General features: G+C 40.3%; 1 protein-coding gene and 1 long non-coding RNA gene across 8 annotated transcripts in view; one reads left to right on the top strand and one right to left on the bottom strand.

Annotated features, from left to right (window-relative positions):
• The first annotated feature begins 306 nt into the window (after positions 1–306).
• On the top strand, positions 307–13,111 carry LOC110344453 (uncharacterized). The gene is made up of 3 exons (XR_002387044.2): positions 307–432; positions 10,541–10,632; positions 12,969–13,111. It is a non-coding gene; the product is annotated as an uncharacterized LOC110344453 (long non-coding RNA).
• Positions 13,112–13,849: 738 nt separating this feature from the next.
• The window catches only part of Erich2 (glutamate rich 2), a 47,617-nt gene continuing 39,556 nt past the window's right edge, over positions 13,850–21,910 (bottom strand). For all 7 annotated transcript variants that reach the window (XM_021238601.2, XM_021238603.2, XM_021238606.2 and 4 more), the window contains 2 exons: positions 14,692–14,763; positions 13,850–14,045 (listed from right to left, as the gene is read on the bottom strand). In XM_021238601.2, coding sequence (XP_021094260.1) covers positions 13,921–14,045; positions 14,692–14,763 — 197 coding nt within the window. In that variant the 3' untranslated portion in view covers positions 13,850–13,920. The remainder of the gene's footprint in view (positions 14,046–14,691; positions 14,764–21,910) is intronic.

Here is a 21,910-nt window from a genome sequence, read left to right as displayed (position 1 = left end):
CTGTCGCCTTTTTTCCACCTTACAGTAAAAGCCTGGGCACTTTTTAAGGATACAAAAGCATCTTGAACCACAGGGTGCAGGATAAGGGCAGCCTGGGAGCAAGAGCTGAGGTGCGTATGGGATGGGTAAGGGGTAACCACACGGCTGTGTAGGAAACGTCCTCCCAAGCCTCTCACTCCCTTGAAACGAGCAATTTACAGTGACGTGAATTCGGAATTTCATCCACGCGCCCTCCTCCAGCTTTCCATAAAGAGGTGCTCGAACCAATCAGGGAGCTGGGTGTCAGAGCTAAGTCATTCGAATCCACGGGCAAGGAGACCTGCGAGGGAGGAGGAAACAGACCTTGGTGTCCCCAGATGTCCCACTTGGATGCTGGCTTGCTCTTTGTTCCCTCGACCTTCTTCCAAAACCCGAGATTTCCTGTAAAGGAAGGTGGGTTTACTTCACCTATGGCAGTAGATTCAGAAATTTCCAAGCACTTCCTCCTTGCTCAACCTTAACGTTTTAGCCAAGATTATAATCACGTCGGAAAAATACTTGCCTGCAAGATTAGCTATCACAAATTAAAGCTAGCTCCATCCAGCTTCGAGGACATTTCTTTCTCCTTTGTGTTGGGGAGGGAAGGAGTGAAGTCTCTTTCTCATCCTCAATTTTAAAATGTTTAATTAAATATTAGTAGCTAATTAATCAAACGGATACTTATTAATGACCCACTGTGTGCCACACATTGCTCTGCTGGAGCTTACATTGTTCCTTCAATTTATGTCATCCTTGTACTTGTGGAGCTAGTGACTTTCCAGTAAGCCAGGGCGACTGGCAGATTAAGGGTTTCAGGACTTTAATTTCCAATTGTCTCCCACTCCCACTCAGACTCTTGGGCTCAGAAAGGAGAAATAAAGAGTCGAGGGCCTGGAAATTCACTCAGTTCCAATGTATGGAGTTAGAGGCAGAGCCTTGCTCCTTCAGCACCAAGGACAGCACCACCAGCGCAGACCCTCTTGCCGGCCTTTCCCGGCTCCCGTCCTGGCAGTGCCTGGCCTCCCGTGGGCTCGCCCCCGCCTTCCTCCCTCTTGGCAGTAAATGCTGTATTTATTTTGCCTGGTTGAGGGGAGGTGGAGTATTTCGCCCACTCCTCTCCTCCCATGGTAAGAATTTGTACTGGGGGTGGCTGTGGTTGTTATTTGACTCTTCAGAACATTTAGAACTTATATTTTTATCTGTGTCTGTCACTTTTCTTTTCATCTGAATTCTCCCGGGGCAGGGAGATGCTCAGGATGATGGGGGTGGAGCAAAGATATCCTCTCCGGGGACTGGAACCGGTGGTGCAGGTGGGCCTGGAAGCGAGGGGTGCCTGCCCAGCTGTTTCGTTTGCGTTTGATCTAAAGTTTAGCGCTTTGAAGAAACAGAACAGGAAGGGGTTATGTTTTCCCTCCGGTCCCTGTGTCCTGGCGCGGGGGTTTGCGTGACCTCTTTCCGCCACCGCCATCCTGTCTGCCAAGAACAATATTCCCTTAGGATAACCGGGGCTGGCACTTGAGAACAAGACCCCCTGTCCACAGTGGCCACAATGCCCTTTCTTTGGATGTTTAAAGATGCTGCAGACTTCTTTGGGGCCACTGCTTTCCCTCCAAAGGAGTGGTGGTGGGGGGGAGGAACTTGAGGCATGGAGGCTGGCCCTTAGTGGGCTTCCGCAGGGGTCCCCCACTTAAAATATCTCTGTCAGGGTGAGTAGTTGAGAAACGTCAGTCTTTCTATTTCGATGCACTTAACCGTTTTAGTCACCAGGAAGGCTAATTTTGGAGCCACAGTATTGGTTCATTTTAGCTGCTCTTTAAGGTCTATTTTAAGTATCTAATTGATGACAGCAAAAAGGCAATGCTCACCGTTTAAATGTCTGTTTCCCGAGAAGAAGGCTGAGGGAAGCGTTGCTTAACCTTATATTCGGCTTTTCTTAAGTAGGAGTTAAGATCCATTTGGAAACTTGAGAGACAGTTTCCAAGTCGTGCTGGGCTTTCACTGGAGGACTGCAGCTAAGTCCACACCCGCCTCCCAGCAGACTACAGGACCCTTCCCCCAGAGGCGGGAGTGGGACTGGGTTAAAAGAGTGGTGGGGGCGGGGAAGGGACGCCGACTCCTAGCCAGAACGCCTGAGAGCACTGGAAATCACAATCGTACAATCTCCTAAAGAGGACGGCTGAATTCTTCAGATAATTTCCCCATGGCCCTTCTTTGATATTTCAGAAAATGCAAATATTCTAACATAATGACATAAATCAAGGGGGACTGGATGATTTATGTTCGGGTAAATCGCCTTGTACAAATTTTAAAACGCCCAGTTCGGGCTGTTCCAAACACGGACACAGAGTGACCACCAGGTGGCGATAGATTACAGTTTCTGAGAAGAAACAACGAACGGGCTGCGCAAGGAAGCCATTCTTCAAGGAAACGTGCACTGTTTACACTCATCCCTACCGGGTTTCACAAAGCAGGGTCTTTTTAAATGTTGTAAAATGCTCCAGACGTGACCTAAAACACCTAGGGTTGTCCTTTCCTTTGGAGAAACAGAAAAGGCTGATGCATGGTATCTATTTCTTCCCCCACATAGCTGCATCCCAAGGTAGACTTAAGGTGTGAACCCTTTGGTATTTAGCAAGAAACTGTTTCACTGCAAAAACAGAAGCCAAGGAAATAACAGATTCGGACTGCAATTTTGGCAGGGAGCATTAAAGATGTATCTGTATTTTCTGTTCTCTTCTCAACAAAAACTAAGGCAAAAATCAGTCTTTTCCCAAAAGTGAATGGGATGCAAGAAAGATGATTTCTCACACAAGATTCCTTAATCAAAATAGAGTATTGAATGGGAGACTAGGTATAGTAATATTTTCTCCATTTCTTTTAGCGTAAAAGCTCTTGAACTCTTTAAGACAACAGGCATTCAGTCCCCATTTTCAGGCTTGGGTATCTGGAACTGTTTGTGAGATGGTTCTGGAAGGTTCTGATTTGATTGGAGAATCTATAATTTAAACTTCTAGTTCAGATTAGGTTTCTCTCCTAAACGTGGCCAGTAACTCAGGGGAGACAACTGGAACCTTCCCAGGAGGGATTCTTCACAGAGGCACCAGCATAACCCCTTATATGCGAAGGGCTTGTATGAAAAAGCCCGCTGGAATGTATGTGAATCATTACCATGGGCTTTCCCAACATTGTCAGAACCTCATTCTTTCTACTCTCAGTTGATACACTGAGTCCTGTTCTCTTCAACCATGAGTGAGCTGAAGATCTTTTAGATCTATATAACCTGAAGTCACAGCCCCTAAATATGAGGATTAAATGAGAGTCATTTTCTCACTGGGGTTATGGCCATGCTGTCTCAACTTCATAGCCACAGACAAACATCATAGCATGGGAGACTGGAAAGTTCCTCTCCCTAAACCAGGGCAATATTCTCACCTCTCCAGCCCCCTTGTTGATGTTGGGTTTGGCCTTGTGATTTTCTTGACCATTGGAATGGAGCTGCCCTGCAAACCCATGAGTTTTGGGGGTGATGTGTTATGCATTATTATGGCAATCTCTGATGAATACATTCTCTCATTCCAAGAAGGTCAAGCAAGGAGAACCAAAGTGGGAATTGGGCTGCCCAGAATTGCTTACTGTGGTTCTAGTCTGGCCTAATGGTGGTAGTGATGGGAGATAGGGTAGGGACCCTTAGAGACCTTTCTGTCTCTGTATCTGTTTCAATCTTTTTTCTTTAGCAACATGACTAACAAAAATAGTTATCCTTATAGAGGTAAGAAATTAATCTCATGGACATTGTGTCATGTGTTTATTGGATGGATTTTCATTATCACTTGAACTACTCTCTTTTATAGGTGAGGAAATTTATGTCCAGAGAGGTTGCAGGGCTTCTGGGACTATACATTGGGTGAAAAGTAGATAGGAAATTCTTCTTCCATTAGCCCCAGTGCCCTGTGCCCTGCTGGTGAGGCCTTCTAGTTCTGTCACATAATAACAATTTGACCTTGCAAAAATCATTTAATCTCCCAGGACTTCTGTAATGAGAGGGTTAAGATACCAGAGGAAACCAGACAAGACTTCATTTATCTGAAACAACTTATTAAGATTCTGGGGCTCTTCCCACTGGAGAGTTATCTCATGGTTTATTAAAAATTTTTTATTTGTATGTTTGCAGTCCATAATGTTTACATTCTTTGTGTGGAGTTGGTCCATGTATGAAACACATCTTAATTCCTTTTTGCATCCTCTTTCCCTCCTCTCCGTGCCCTCTCTCCATCTCTCAATCCCCTTCCCATTGAGGAAGGTCTATCCCCTACTTCCTATTATCTTTTTTTTTTTTTGGTACTGGGGATCGAACTCGGGTCCTTGCACTTGCAAGTCAGGCAGCGGAACCACTGAGGTAAATCCCCAGCCCTTCCTATTATCTTTTAATTTGCTCTTTATTTATAATTTGAGTTTATCATAGAAGAGAAACCATGTAATATTTAGGCTTGTGTATCGGATTTATTTTACTTCACCATATAGTCTCAAAGTGCATCCATTTTCCTACAAATGATTCAAATGCATCCTTCTTTATGGCTGAGTAGAAATCCATTATGTATATATGCCACAGTTTCTTTATCCATTCATCTGTTGGACATTTAGACCACTTCCAATATTTAGCTATTATGAATTATGCTGCTGTGTATGCACATATCACAGTAACATATCTTTATCTCTTTCAGGAAGACACCTAGAAGGGGAATACCTGGGTCAAATGGAATTTCTACTTTTAGATTTTTGAGGAATCTCTATACTGATTTTGTAGTGGTTGTACTAGTTTATATTCCCACCACTCAACCTCCACAGCCTTATCAGCATTTTTTTTTTTTTTTTTTTTTTGGTACCGGGGATTGAACTCGAGATCTTGTACTTGCAAGGCAGGTAGCAGAACCACTGAGCTAAATTCCCGGCCCTCCAGCATTTGTTATTATTTGATTTCTACAGGATGGCCATTCTTTCTAGAATAATCCCAGTGTGGTTTTAATTTGCATTTGTCCAATGGCCAGCGATGATGAGCATTTCTTCATGTATTTATTTGCCATTTGTGCTGCTTCTGTAAAATGTCTCTGCATTTGAATTGACCATTTTTTGATTGGATCTTTTATTTTGGGAGGGTCTAATTTTGTTGAATCCTTTACATATTTTAGATATTAGTCCTCTTCTGAGGAATAGCTGGGATAAATTCTTTCCTATTTTGTAGGTTTTCTTTTCACTCTATTTATTTATTTATTTATTTATTTATTTATTTTGCTATGCAGAAGATAAAGACTGCTTGAGATTTCAAGGCAGCTTTGACTGGAGGAAAAGAACATTGAAGTCAGTAAGACTTGAGGTTACTTCTTGATTCTATTTATCAGCTGTTATTTAATTGTTGCAAATCTTTTCATCAGCAAAACGGGAACTGATTTGAGCTCCGTGGACCATCTTATTTTGGTGTCCATAAAGCCTGGTTGATGGTGTTCCATAAATGTTAGTTACTGTTCCTGCTCCCCACCCAGATCAACAGTGATTTTGTGTCATTTTAATTTTTTGCCCTTAAATGCCCAGGCTAAGTGTAGCATCTATTTTGTAGCCCACTTGTTTCAGCAGAGGTGCTGATCATCCCCTGGATGAGACTTGTCATCTTCCTCTTCTCTGGCAGAGGTTGTTTGACCCACAGAGAAGTTTTGATTCACAAAGGAGAAAACTTCCTGATGAAATATTCAGATTGACCTAAGGAGTGAAAGGGAGCCAGCCTTATGATGAGTTGACATTTGCTTATAGTTGTAGGTTTCTACAGGATCCATTGTTTGGGTATTTCCTATTTTCCTATTTCCCTCTGCGATCTTACCCAGTCTCACTCCTTTAAATATCATTTGTATATTGTTGACTCTCAAATACTTACATTCTTACCCAACATCCCAGGTTCATATATCCAGCTGAATTCTCCATTATTTCTAATAGGCACCTTAAATTTAAAGTGTCCCAAATTTACTCCTTTCCCCAAATTTACTCCTATTACATACTTCTCCATCGGAGTAAATAACAGCTAGAGGCAACTCCAACCTTTCAGTTGTTCTTATTCCTCCCTTTCAGTCTGTTGGTAGATTCTGTTGGGTCTACTTTCAAACTTTACAAACGTCTCTGTTTCTACTCTTACTACAGTACCCCCCATTCTCCCCCCATATTCACAGAGTCTAGTTCATAGGTCATAGTTACGTCGTGGTTTTCTTCCCCTCCAAGCCCTCTAGTGATTCCTTGTCTAAGAGTCAAAGCTGAAGTCTTGACAGTGCCCACATGGCTCTCGGGGATCTGCTCCCCTTTCCTTTTGCTCTGCCTCAACCACACTGCTGTCTTGAACATTCTAGGCCTGCTCCCACCTTGGGGATCTTGCAATTACTGATCAGCTTAAAAAATTCTCCCCAGGTATGCACAGGGTTTGTTCCTTCTCATTCTGGTCTTCTCTCAAATGTTCAAATTCTCTTTTCTCAGCGAGGCCTTCCTTTACCCTTCTGTATAAAATTGGATTCCTCTACTTGGTGTTCCCTTTCATTTTCTCCTGTTTTTCCCTGTAAGGCTTCTTTTTCTAACCACTTCACATGTGTTTTTACTTATTTATTGCTTCTTTCTTCCCACTAAACTATAAGATGTACGAGGACAGAGTGGGGTTTTTGTCTTTTCGTTTTATTTACTATTGCAGTCCCAGCACAGAATGCTTCCTGAACATTGTAACCACATGATACATATTTTGAGCACCTGAATAGACGATATAGTCCTAAAACCTTCTAGTGGGCATCTAGGTCCCTGGGCAGAGCTGGAGGCACCTGGCAACTGAAGAATGAATGTGGCCAGGCTTTTTGTGTCAGTTTGTTTATTTCCTAAGCTTGGATTCAGATGAGAGGCACAGAGATATAAGTTCCAAGTCAGAGACCTCAACTGGCCCACACAAGAGAAGCCAGCTACACTGGTATTTAAACCATTGTTTTAACAGGTGTTTTGAGTACTGGGCTTAGCAGATTTTAGTTTGAGACAAGTTTCTCAAAGGTTTGTTTCTGGTTTTTCATTTGTTTGTTTTGTTTCCTAATGTGCTAGGGATTGAACCCAGGGCCTCATACATACGAGACAAGCACTGTACCACTGAGCTACATCCTCAGCCCCCCTGCCACACACACCTTTTTGTTACCGGGAGTTGAACTTGGTAACAAATTTGAGGCAGGCAGTGGAACCACTGAGCTAAATCCCCAGCCCTCCTCAGCCCTTTTAAAATTTTATTTTGAGACAAGGTCTTGCTAAATTTCCCAGGCTGGCCTGGAACTTGCAATCCTCCTGCTCTAGCCTCCAAAGTAGCTGGGATTACAGGCATGTGCCATCATCCCTGCTCAAAGTATTGTCTTAATTTCATTTAGTGACATATGATTTTTAATAATTGTCCTCTTTTCTTTCATTGGTGGGTTGTGAGCTAGGAGAAGGTGGCTTTAGGATGGCAGTGTTTCAATGTTGATTGAAATACCTGGCCCCCACCTTTGGTTGAGGTCTGATGACAATAAGAAATTGGATTTGGTGTGTGTCATGATGGAAGAGAGTTTCCTCCTAACATACTGTTTAACAGTAGACAAGGAAATGTGAAATGTATCATTCTTACAGGATGGTCCTGTCCAAGTAATCCATTTTGTGAAAAGACATTTAGAAAAATTTTTATTAGAAATAAAGGTATATTCAGGAACCCGAAGGTATGAAAAACAAAAAGCTTGTTACAGAGTAATTTTTTTTTAAAGGGAAACTCATGAAAGTTAATTATTAAAATATGTATTTACTGGGGATGGTGTTGCATACTTGTAATTCTAGCACTTGGAAGGCTGAAGCAGGAGGATTTACACGAGTTTGAGGCCAGCCTGGGTTACACAGTGAGTTCCAGGCTAGCCTGAACTACATAGTGAGACCCTGTCTCAAAAAAAAAATGTATTTGTACAGTTATCCAACAAGAGAAACTACATAAATAAATCCTAAGAAAGTAGGGACATTTTTTAGAGGGAGGTGTGACATTTGTAATGAATTATAATTACTGTAATTTTTAAATTATCAGTGGTCACAAGGGAGCGAATTTTGAATGTACTGAGTAGTTAATAGTCTACAAAGATAAGCAAATTTGTCTTAAATAGAATTTCTTTCCTGAACTTAATGACCTGTTTGTTTATTAATCATTATTTTTCCTCATTAGCAGCTTCTAGCCACCATAAAGAGTACTAAGGTCTTCTAAAATGCTTTGTGTGTAATAGGCCCTCCATAAATAGTTTTCTGTGCTTTCTTCCTTCCTTGTTCTCATTTTAAGTTTCTTTCAAAAATGCATGTGTTGCTGGGGATTTAGTGGTTCCACTGGCTGCCTCAAAAGTGCAAGGTCCTGAGTTCGATCCTCAGTACCAAAAAAAAATTAAAAAGCGTGTGTTTTCTTCCTAAAGTAATGTGAATTATTAAAGAAAGTTTAGATTTAAAATGATGAAAAATGAGAACTTATCACCCAAACACAATCACGATCAACATTTTCATTTATCCCCCAGGGTTTCTCCCTATCCTATCCATTGCTTAATTTGAAAACTTTGGGCCTGGAGCAGATATTTATACACCCATGTTCATAACACTGTTATAACAGCTGAGAGGTGGAAACAGTCCAAGTGTCCCTCAGTGGATGAATGGGTGAAACAAAATCTGGTGTATATATAGAGTGGAATATTATTTAGCAATAAAAAGGAATGACACGGTGGTATGTGCTACAATGTGGATGAAACTTGAAGACATTATGCTAAGTGAAACTAGCCAGTCACAAAAGGAGTCTATTGAATAGGTCTTCTTATATACAGTACCCAGAGTGGTCAAATTAATAGAGACTAAGTAGAATGGTGGGTGGGGAGAAGGAGGAATAAGGAGTAGCTGTTTAATGGGTACAGAGTTCCAGCTGGGAAGGTTAGAAAGTGCTTAGGATGGGGGTTGCACAACATTGTGAAAGTACTCAGCGTCCCTGAAGTGGATGCCTAAGGTGGCCAAAGGAGTAGGTGGCATGTTCGTTATGTACACTTTACAACAACAACAAAAATCTTAGAGTTAAGACTGGGTGTGATGGCTTGCAGTTAGGGTCCTAGCTACCCAGGAGGCTGAGGTGGGAAGACTGCTTGAACTCAAGAGTTAGAAACAGCTGGGCAACAGAGACAAAGACAAAAACGAAACAAAACAAACTTTTAGTTATGAAAGCTATATATCCGTCTATGACAAAAAACCCTGAGAATAAAGGGTTTCGAATGGAAAGTAGAAGTCTTCTTATCTACCTCCCTTTCTGAGTTGAGCAACCCAGAGATTAGCCATTTCGACCAGCTTCATATTTCTGCTTACACTGTACCTGACAGCAGGACCCAGCAATTTCCCTTCTTTAACTTTTGATAGCCATGGACCCTTGGGCAGCTGAGAGTCCAGTTTGGCTCACACAGACCCGGGGGATTTTACTGATAGTATTATGCTTACTGTGTCCTGGCAGATATATCAGACATACTCTCAACAGCAAGTCATAGAAAACCCAAAGCAAAATGGTTCAAATGGTAAGAAAATCTATGGTCTTTTGACAATTTATTTATTGGTTGACTGAGCCCTGAAAGTGTTGTCAAGGATCAATTTTTTTCCCCCTCTGCTCTGCTGTCCTTGGCATTGCTTCAACATAAGTTCACCTCCAATTCTCAGATGGCTGCCAGTAGCCACGAGCGCTGAATTTGTTGTTGTTCACATCCAATTGTTGCTCGTGTTCTGTCGGCTAAAATGGGCTTAGATCTAAGCCTGTGCCTAGTAAAGGGGGTGAGGCTGCCATGATTAGTTTAGGTTTATAATGTACAGTGGAGTAGATGAATGGGAGTGAGCCACAATGTACATCTGAGGCTGTCTCCTGGTTCACAAGGGCACACTTTGAACAGGGCTACACTATCTCATCTCCCAGCACTTCACTTGCCAAGACTGTCCAAGTTCTGCTCACTCCCCTGGTGAGCTAATCAGAGAGGACTTTCTCCTCCTTAGTGTGTCCCTGGAGGCTGCATCTCACCTGCCCCTGTGAGCTCCAGCCCCCTTGTGACGTGGACATGTGCGTGTAATGGTACCATTGGATCTAGGTTTTACTGTCTACCCGGTGCCATGAGATCCATTCAATTGCTCCCTCTTGACCAACATCACTATCTCAGCAAATTCTAACATTATATATATCTTACTTATCATCAGGGTAAAGGAACAATCTCCACATTGTAATGAAAGTAGATGCAGCTTCTCACCTTGTTCACTATGTAAGGAAATGCAGGGCAATTGAAGCCATGACAGGACCAAGGCTGGGGAAGAAAGAGGGGCTTCTCTGATTCCATACTGGGACTGCTGGGGCTGCAGCCCACTGTAGCTCATGGCAGAATGTTGGGGTCATACTCTCTGCGTTTTCTATGGTGGTAGGTAAAGGTCTTGTAAATTATCTCCCTTTTTCACTCAGTTCCTCTTTACTGGCCTTTGAGGGAGGAAAAGCGCAGTGTGAAGGGCATTAGAGTAAATGACCTGAATTTGAATCCATCTATCAATTCCCAGGTAAGTGATCTGTAGAAAGTCACTTTCAACTTCTCTAGACCTCAGTTTCTTCATATGTGTATTGGGGAGATTAATATCTACTCCATTCAGGTGTTGTAGTAAAAATGCAAACATGAAGAAGCTTCATCCAGTGCCTAACACATAACAGACTCTCAGTATATGTTACCATCTTTCCTACTAAACAGGCTCAGAGCAAGCATTTTAAAAATTAGTCACATATTGCCTAACATCACTTCAGTTCACAGTGGGCTACAAGATTATATTGCCTAGTGACATTGCTGTCTTTGTTTGTGTTAAGTGTAGATTATGATGTTCACTCGACGACAAAATTGCCTAGACACATTTCTCGGTGTGCCCTGTGCCGAAGTGATGTGTACCTGTACTTTTACCTTATATCTTCCAGTGACACTGTGTCTTTTCTTAATAATCAAACTCCCTCCTTTCCTTTTCCCCACCTCCAGTGCATACAAACTCATTCCTCACTCACACTCAGCTAGAAACACAAAAGTTTTGCAAAACAATACTTTCTATGCTCCACTGTAGCATATGCTGGTATTTTCTATTTCTTGTATTTAATTTTTTAAAAGCTCAGATATTTGTGATTTGCCATAGTGATGTCATAACCAACCAATGCATCATGAGCTATAATTTGAGAAAACATTTTTCTACCTGGCTTCTAGGATGAGCTTTCTAAAATACAATTATTTGCTTTAAAACGCTGAGGATAAAGTTCAAACTCTGTCCTGACTTCTAAGACCCACCAATACCTGGTCCTTTGATTACTGTAGCTTCATTTTTTCTCTACTCTCACTGGTTCATTTTCATTTTATAATCCGTCTTTATTTTCTGGACTCAGAATGTGTTCCTGAGCCTTTGCAAGTTGTGTTACCCTGTTCAGCTTGTCTTCCATACACTCACTTTTCATAGTTTGTTCCCACTTATTCTACCATCTCATTTTAGACTTTCTCTTGTCTCCTGAGGGCTTTCCCCAGTGCTTAGACTGTGCTCAGTAGCCCTCTAAATACCTCCTTAAATCCCTGGACTTCCACACTGGCAGAGTTTGTCATCCTGTATTGCAACAACAGCACTAAGAGCAGATTTTGTTCCTAATGATATACATAGTAGGCTTTCAGTAAATATTTGTTGAATAAATTAAACCTTTCCATTGGGTTCCCATCTCAAGTCTACTGAGTGGGTATACTTACATATTCTCAAACTGCTGGATATTTCGGTCTTTCTTTCTTTCTTTTTCTTCCTTCCTTCCCTCCTTTTCTTTCTTTCCTTTTTCTTTTTTTTTTGTACTAGGATTGAAACTAAGGCTTTTGCATTGAGCTACCTCCCAAGTCGTTTCATTATTTTTTGAGACAGGTCTCACTAAATTGCTAAATTGCCCAGGCTGGGCTGGACTTTGCAATTCTCCTGCCTCAGCCTGCTAGAGTGCTAGGATTATTACTCATGTATGCCACCATACTACTTTCAGATATTTGAGTTAACATCATTGCAACATGTTACAATATTATTAAAGGACAGATTTGGATGAACTGTCTATAAAGATAGAACATGTTGGCTGACTCAGTTTCTGGAGATTAGCTATGTATAAGGCAGTTCCAACAGTGGGTTCCAGATTCACTAGATCTCTCAAACTAGGACATAACCAGCATCTCCAGCTATCTATTTCTTCATCTGACTCTCAACACTCAAGCTATCATTTAACCTTGCATGCCTTCAATCTTTCCAAATTCAATTTCTATAATTAATGAGAATAATAGCATGCTTTTAGGACTCTCATGAGAAGCTAAGAAATTTTCAAATGCCAAACAGATTATTTTTTAACACTTATTACATACACACACATGCCTAGGATCAGGCTATGCCAACACCCCAAGTTCTATTGGTTAAGGAGGTAGGTAGGGTGGAGAACATGGGGAGGGACTGGTGATCCTGGAGGAACAAATTATAAATTCTTAGAATTTAGATCCGTAACATGGCCTGTGATATCGTGGCCTTTTATCCAGTTTCCTTAGAACTACCCTGTTCCTTTAAAACTAAAATCTTACTGTAACTTAATCTACAGTATCAGTTTTAGAGGATTTTTATGAACTTCTTATGGGGCAGAGGTAGCTTCATAATTGTGTTAGCATTATCAGATTGGCATCTGGTGGGTTTCCTATGGTAAGGAAGAATATTCAGCCCAAATTAAGGTTAAAACAGGTCATTCCTGAGATGTGTGTCTGCTAGATGTCTGACACTATTTGTTTATACACAGAGCTCTGGGAATTTACTGCAAATTAAAGGATACCTAGAGAATCATAAATTCCTATCTTCATTTCTTTCAGTTATGCCTATCAATTGGTGCAGCAAAATTTCTTCCTCTGAACGTGAAGAGGCCAGAAAATGCCTAAAGAATAAACCACACTGAGCATTTTGGGTATGTCATGACATCATGCTAACATAGAAATAAAAAGATGATTACTCTCAACTTAGATTGGCACATTCATAAACAGATTGTTTTCATGCTTACCTTGGTTACCTTACAAACTAATTTGGAAGTGGCAGAAGTTCATTAAGGAATAGAGACTCAGCAAGATAATGTAGATTGATAATAAGAAATGTAAATGCCTTGTAAAAGTTGCATGAAAAGATATAAACATTTTATTTACCTTTCACTCCATTTATTCATTTGGGATATAAAATATATCCTCCCATTGGGAGGGATACAATAGTGAAAAAGATAAATTCTGCCTCAAGGAGGTGATATTCTCTGCTGATAGCAGAGGTGGAAAAGAACAAGTAATTAAAGCAGCATTCCAGACATGGATGCATGCTATGAAGAATATAGTACAAATGATATAAAAGTGTCTAATATGGTGATCACTTATGTTGGACTGTAAGTATGGGTTCCAGAGCCCAAATGTCCATGTACAAATCCAGGATGTACAAGTTAATAGGTATATGAGGCTGGGCAAACTATTACCCTCTCTGTGCCTCAGTGTTCTGTGGAACAAGGTTCATAGTGGTACTTTCTTCATGTGGCTGTTGGATGAAATAAGTTAATGTGTGTAGAGCAGTTTGACCAACACTTGGCGCACACTATTTTTTCTTTATTTTCCTCCAAATAATTCACATTGAGCTAAATCTAAATATTAGGAAGGAGCTCAAACAAAGAATATGGAAAACTTAAAAGAACTGTACCAAAGAAAGAACAACTAGAGTGAGATATGGCAGTCTTCTTTATATTTCTGTGGTATACATTAATGAAAATACATGATGTTTAAACTGCAGCGACTGTCATGATCCATCTTCGCATTCGTCAGTGCTCTCGTTGCTCACGTTCTCACTGGTTTCTTCTTCACTCTCAGTGCTGCTGTCCTCTTCACTTTCTTCCTCGTCTTCCTCAAGATTCTGAGCTTCCTCTGCCACAGAAAGAAAGATAAATACTTAAAATGTCTCTTAATATTTCCACTCTTCAAAAATATCATAATTCTCCTGTCTATCCCTCTACCAAGAAATATATATTTTGGAAACAAAAGAATTGAGCTCAACTTTGCTAACTTATGAGGGTCAAAGTGGTAGGATAAGGAAGAAATACATTCTTTTTTTTTTTAAGAAATACATTCTTACAGGCCTGATGATATTTGTGGATTGAAACAGTTTAAAACATAGACCTATGAAAATCATTTTTACTATTGTTAATGAAATTCTGAAATGGAATAAGAGAAACAGAGACTTAGGGTAACTTAGAGGGTATTGGCTTTCCTTGAAATTAAGGGATAACACCTTTAACCTATGGGGGTGATTAGCATGTTCTGCTTTTTGGTACCTGATGTGTGGTACCCAGGGAATCTGCTTTGCCAGGCAATTGCACTCCATAGTGCGAGACGGTCATCTTCGTCATGCACAAGGACAAGCTGGTCTCACTAAACCATTAAGACAGCCATTTAGCTCCTTCTTAACCACTTCCTGAAGACACATTTTGACAATTTCCCAGGATAATAGGCTTTTAAAGACTGACTGCTCATAGTTCCATGAGAAGAAAGGAATTTCAATTTTTAAAATTACCCTTCAGCAACATTTCTTCAATAAGTAAGGAAAACTCCTTGGCCTCAGGATTTTCTGGTTCATAGATGAGGACTGAAAATGGACAAAAGAATGTGTTATTAATGCCCAAAGTGTTTCAGCAAACAGGTTCCTTAGAGTGAGATCGAAGCTGTCAATCAAAGCAGGTGAAAATGCACAAATAAACACCAATAATGATACCACAAACAGAAAATGCTCATTATATTTGGTGCTTTGTAAGAGAAATGATCTTCATTATATTTTCTGCCTCCCATCTAAAGACTGTTATCTCCATCACCTAGATATGGAGCCCTGTACAGGCCAGTAACCACAGTGATTCACGAATATAAAGAGGGAGAGATCCTGCGAATGTACTTTGGTAATGAGACTGGGTGCCTAGAGGTCTTCTAAGCACATCTCTACTAATGTTCCTTCTAATGTGTCTTTTAATTGCTCATCTCCTGCACCCAATCTCTACCTGATATCTTCACTCTAGGTGTCATCTACCTCAAAGGACCAGAGTTAGGGAAAACTGATGCCCTTTCTTTCTCTTCATCCTGACAACTTTTACCCTGGTCTATACCCAGTCATTGCCTGCTTAACAGTGTTCACTGTACCAACAGTTTTAGCACTATTTGTTCCTTTTTGTGGATCCTTTATGTGACTGTGTCATCTTCTCTTTGGATCACACTAGTAGAATTTTTTAGGCTTGTTGGTATGTTATCAATGTTCCAGAGGCCAGAGTTTCAGTTTGATTTCAGAGTTTTCTAGACCAATTTTAGTTTTTCAGATTTATCTCCACAGTTTGCTCTGTACCTTCTTCCTGTCTTGAGGTGTATTTGTCATTCTTTCTGGATCCATTTAATTTGACTCCTGCACAATATCATGGTGGCCCCCAGGGGGCACTGAAACATCAAGTGTGCTATTCATCTTGCTGAAAGTAAGAGAATTGTGGATGGTTCAAGGCTCCATTGACAGGAGGACTCTACCCATGGCTTTCATCCTGGCACAACAAACCAGTGACTTTATTTTCTAATCCACTAAAATAACCAATAACTTATTATCAACCTGGGTTAATGTGACTGTGTGCCTGCTCAAAAGTAGCTTTTAAGGCTCCTAGGTATTTTATACATCATTACACATAATATAAATTTTCTAATAAAAGTACCTTTTCATACATTTTAATGAACTAAAATATGCTTATCCTTAGTATAAACCTTTCTCTGAGGCTAAGCCTCTAGAGAAGAATTTCTCTCACTAGCTTCTTAGGATATGATTTTCTTAATATGCTTTTGGGATATTAGGTTAAATGAAGTTAATTAGGAAAAACACTAAAGAATAATCACAAGATTTTAGAAAATCATTTGTATATTCAAAACTATTATGAATCTTATTGAGCAGGATATGTGGTTTTCTAAATTTATTTGATAATGGAAACTATTTTGGTGGAGCACTTATTAAGAAATCCTTAACATCCCTTGGGATATAGTTTTAAAATTTTCATGATGTAAAGTACTCAGGCCAGCCCTTGTCACGTAGTAAATGCTGAATAAAGCTTGGTTATTATTAGATTTTCTAGAATGGTTCTTGGACTATATGTTTGGGTCCTTTCCAAGAATTCAGTGGGTGGTTTCTGCTGACTGCAGGGTGGGGTAGGGAAGTAGGGCATTCTGCTGCCTATGGGGCTCTAATGTTTCTCAGGCTGGGGCAAATATAGGGCAGAAAGTGCTTGTTTTATTCACTGTTGCTTTCCCAGTAGAGTGCCTGCCATATAGCGGAAGCCCCTGAAATATTAGAAGTAGAACAGATGAATATAGACAAATGAGTAGGAAACAGACTTTTAATCCCTAGACAAAATTATATTGTAGGCAAATAGGAAAACGTGAGTTTACTCAAAATGAGAAGGAACATTTTTTCTGAAGATATATCCGTATTTGCATTAGATCTATAATAATGAGAACCATTTTGGTTTTGAAGCCATTATTTTTTAATATTTACATGGTTAAAATTGATAACTTGGGTCTCCTAATGGCTCAGTGTGTTTCCATGTTGAGGTAGAATCTCAGGCTGCCTGTGAGCAGAAGCGTGGTGCCCTGAGGAATCTCAGCTGCAAGCTTCTGACTCACAGGTGAAGCAACCAGGAAACAGGAAGATGGATTGGCACAAAAATCCCATTCATTCATGAGATGAATAAAGAAAAGAACTGGGACTCTTGCCTTTCAGTACCATTTAAAAGCCATTTTCCCAGGGTGCCTGGCAGGAAACAGCACAGAGCAGAGATATAAGTTCTGTCAAGACAGGAGGAAAATGGCTGAGACAAGATTGAGACAATGTAAAAACTGTGTGTGGAAGACAGATAAAACTTAAGCCTATGCCAGGAAATGAAATTTCTTGGGGGAACCCAATACACGTTTTTTAAAAAGGCAAGCAAACAGAAAAAAAAGCCTGGGTGCCAGGTGGGATGTGGGATGCTCTACAGCCAAATTAAGATGTAAATGACTCTACTACAATTGGACCACAAGTAACCATCCCAGGAACCAGAGACTTTATGCAGGAAAATGAATATGTACAGCATTTCTGAGGCACAAGAATGCATGACTTTATATAAATTAATTACCTTAGACACAAAGAAATGTACTAGTTAATCATAGCAGCCACTGCTAGTCTGATTGATCCAAGCTATATTTATATTCTAAGTCTTTGCCAGAGAAATAAACTTGTGAATCAAATGAGGAAATACAGAAATTACAAGCTGTTAAATTAGATCTGGGCTATAATCCTACCTCTGAGTAGTTTTATGACTTTATATATGAATTAGTTCTCCTTGCTTAGCCTCAGTTTCTTCCTTGGTAAAGTGAAGTTAATGATGTCCACCTCACAGAATTTTTTGGTGGGGGGTAGTATGGATTGAACTTTACACCTTTACACTGAGCTACACCCCAGTCTGTTTTCAACTTTTTTTTTTATTCTGAGACAAGATCTTGCTAGATCAGTAAGTTGTCCAGGCTTAGCTTAAACTTGTGATCCTCTTAGCTCAGCTTCCCAGACTTCTGGGGTAATAAGTGTACACTGCCATGTCTAGCTATAGAATTGTTTTAAAATTAAACATTGATCTCATGAATGTTTCCCTAGTAGATACTTAATACATACCTATATAAATGCATAAACATAGAAATATATAATCTACACTTATAGACATCAGTAGTTATACATTTTTTTTTTTGTACCAGGGATTAAACTCAGGATCTTGCTCTTGCTAGGCAGACGTGGCACCACTGAGCTAAATCCCCAGCCTCAGTAGTTATGCATTTGTATAGAGGAAGGAGTGTTACGCAGAGGAGTTAGAATATGGTACAATGGACAAGAATATCTAGGCCATAAACATTTATATATAAATCTTGGGGTTCCTGCTAGATAAGAAAAATTCATTTTGTATGTGGCTCTAAATACAGAAAGGGATTTGGGGTAGCCCTCAAACTTGTGTTGTTATGAACAGCAAAGAACAAATGCTTTTTTCTCCCTAAGAACCCTCCATTCTTCCTTGGCCTCACTTGGCATCGCAGAACCTAGGCCTTCCTGGCTTCAAACCTTTGGCTGAGAATCTGCCTCAGAGGAAGATATCCCACCTCCACCCCACCCCCATCTCTGAGCCTCTCACTCCACATTCCAATCAGTCCCCTGTCCCCCTTGGAAGCAGTGCTCTTTGCCAGTGGGAGCCTTGGATCCTGGCGTCTGTCTGGGAGCCTCCTCGGCTCCTTTTCCTATAATCCAGTCCTTAGTGTTAGAGGCACCACTACCTGACACTGACTGAAAAGCATGACCTGTGTACACAGGTGAATCAATAGGGGTAAGAACAGAATTATGTTTCAAGTCGGGCCCCAGGAGGGTTTAGAATGTGTGCCTTGGTTCCTGCCTACTCTCCAGCTTCCAGCACAATGTCAGGAAAAGAGTAGGTGCTCAGTATGTATTTGTTGGAAGGAGAATAGGAAAGACAGCAGAAGAGAGGGAGGCAGAGGGGAGAGGCAGGACATTTTTAAAGGGATATAACCCCACGAAGATCAGTTTGAAGTTTTCATTCCCCTTGACCTGACATTGACTATGTACTCACCGGCTCCAGTCAGGCCAACAAGCATTTTATTGAGCACTTGCTGTGTATGTAGCTTTACTGCTTAGCTAATGGCTCAAATTGACTGACAGATATGGTGGTATCGGTGCATATATTTTGTAAGCTTCAGGCAGAGGCTTTCTAAAATGATGGGTACAGAAATGAAACATATATAAATATTTCTACAATGATGGCTCCATAAGAAATGCACAGAGACCTCCGAGTGACCAGTGAGCAGAAGGTGAGGACCTCAGCCGCAATGAGCGGGGCTCTGTCCTCCCCCGCCCTCCCGCCGCCTCCTGGCTGTGCCAGTTCCACACAACAGAGGCACAGGGGTTCATAAAGGCCATTGTCCTGAGCTCCAGAAGATAGAGAAGTGAACAACAGAAAGAGGGCCTCTCTCTGGCTCCTTAATGAAAATTGAAGACCACTGGAAAAGTGAAGAGAATCTCTGCAATAAAGGCACACCAGACCTTCATATTTGGTAAGTTGGAGGGATCATCACCTCCCATTGGAACCTGGACTATCTTAAGGGGAAAGGCAGCTGGAACCTGCAATAGAACCTTGCAGAGTTCAACCCTGCAGGAGGTCAGGGAGCTCAACTTGGGACTTGCAGCCAGAAACCTATCTGAATCTCCTGGGTCTGCTATTGGCTTGCTGAGACTCATTGACTTAGGTCTGCACACTGCTGCCACATTGTCTATTGTGACAGCAGAGACATACTGTGAAGGAGGCCCTTCATTTTTATTTTTTATTTGTTATTTTCAAAATTAGTTTTTTCTCTCTTATTTTTAATTTTTACTTTTTACTTTTTTTACTCTTTTTAATTTTTTCTTTTCTCTCTCTCTCTCTCTCGCTCTTTCTCTCTCTCTATCCTCTCACTCTAGTTCTTCATTTCCCTTTTTGTTCCTGTTCTGGCCCTAATTCAGATTTCTTTTTTCTTTTTCTTTTCTTCTCTTTTTCTTTCTCTCAGTTGTCATTAGTCTTAAAGGAAAGTAAATAGTTTCTAGCATCCCTATTGCTGTTAGGTTGTTCTGTTCTCATCTTTGTTCTTTCATTCTCTTTTCCTCTTGTCTTCAAAAGTTTCCTAGAGTTTGCATGATCTTCCTGTGTCCTCTGGCCTTACTGCTGACATTTCCCTATCCTTCTATCTATTTATTCCTCCCACCTCAACTCCTTCTAACTCCCCATTGCAAAGGGCAAAGTTGCTATATTGAAGAGTTTATTCACTATAAACATATGTTGGGCTGGTCCTCAATTTTGATTTAATTCATACAGTTAAAGGTGATAGATTAATAACTACCACAAAATGTCATTTTCTAGGCTGTGCTTGATGCTATGGTGTTGCTGATTGTATCACTTGGGCTAAGGTGTTGTGATTGATCTAATCAGTTGTCCTTCCTGGTATAATGAAAGTGAGATAGCCTCAGAGTCATTAGAGACTCAAAACCTGAAGACCAGCTATATCTGGAAGACACCTCTGAGAAGCAATCATTCCATAATGGTTCTAAATACAAACAACAAAGATATCTACAATAAGCAATACTGAAGTATCAACTCAGGAATTAAACCAAGGACAGTACCAAAAACAAAAATGAGAAGACATTTAAGCAAGGCACAAACCCAGACTTCCACCCCACTAAAGACAAATTCTGGGGCAAACAAAGTGGAAAAGTCTGATAATCAACCACATGGACACCCTGAACTGATAGCACAGGAAATAACAAAATGGATGAATGAGGCTCTAGAAAAATTCAAAACAGAAATAATTTCCCAGATAACTACAGAAATGGTGAGCAGAAGGAAAGACATGATTAGACTCTAGAACAGAAACAGATAAAAAAATAGATGAGCTCAGGACCATGATGGAAACCATGAATGCCCAACATAGGAAAGAAATGGAAACCATGAATGCCCAACATAGGAAAGAAATGGAATCCATGAAACAGATTTGAACAGATATCCAGGAGATTAAAAACTCTACTGAAAGCATACACAGCAGATAACAAGCCAATCTGAAGACAGAATATCAAATATAGAAGACAGAATGGTGGTCAGTGACCAAGGAAAGAGAGATCTCTTAAAAATAGTAAGGGACCATGAGAAATCAATCCAATAGCTCCTAGATGATGCAAAGAATAATATAAGACTGATAGGAGTCCATGAGAAAGCAGGAGAAAGTACAAAAGACAGTACAAATATTTACAGAATTCATGACAGAAAACTTCCCAAACAGAGCAAAAGAATTTGACATACACATAAGTGAGGCATATAGGACTCCAACTAGCCATGGTCAAAAAAAAAATCTACAGCTAGACACATAATAATCAAGGTCCTGGAAACCCAACAGAAGAACAAAATACTACAAGCAGAGAAAAGAAACAAATCAGAGGCAAAGGAAAGCCCATCAGAAAAACAGCAGACTTTTCAACACAAACCCTCAAGTCCAGAAGACCCTGGAGTGAGGTATTTCAAGCCCTAAAAGAAAACAACCTCCAACCTAGACTAATGTATTCTGCAAAACTATCTTTCAAAATTGATGGAGAAGTACATGACAAAGAACACCTGAGAAACTTCATGAATACCAAATCAGCACTCCAAACAATTCTAAACAATATCCTAGAAAAAGATAACAAAGGTCACAACTCCATGAGGATCAACAGAGCAAATTCATCAGCCAAGACAAGAAATTAAAAGTAGAGGGAAGAAAATAAAAAAGAACCAACATCAGGAAAATAACATGGCAATGATAAGTCAATACATATCAGTTATAACCATCAATGTTAATGGCCTCAATTCACCAATCGAAAGAAATAGACTGGCAGATGGATTAAGAAGAAAAACCCAACAATATGCTGTATACAAGAAACGCACCTAGTTCAAAAAAGAAACTCATAGACTGAAAGTAAAAGGATGGAAAACAGTTCTCCATGTGACAGGAACCCAGAAACAAGCAGGGGTAGCTATCTTGTTTGCAGACAAAGTAAATTTCAAACTGAAACTAATTAAGAGAGACAAAGAAGGACACTACATGCTTGTAAAGGGAACAATCCAAGAGGAAGAGATGACAATCATAAATATGTATGCACCAAATACTATTGCCCCAAACTATACTAA

The sequence above is a fragment of the Heterocephalus glaber genome, unplaced genomic scaffold, assembly GCF_053883595.1.
Source record: "Heterocephalus glaber isolate CG9 unplaced genomic scaffold, H.glaber_assembly_v1.0 deba00000347, whole genome shotgun sequence".
In the NCBI taxonomy this organism is placed as follows: domain Eukaryota; kingdom Metazoa; phylum Chordata; class Mammalia; order Rodentia; family Bathyergidae; genus Heterocephalus; species Heterocephalus glaber.
This window is presented reverse-complemented; position numbering and strand designations above follow the sequence as displayed.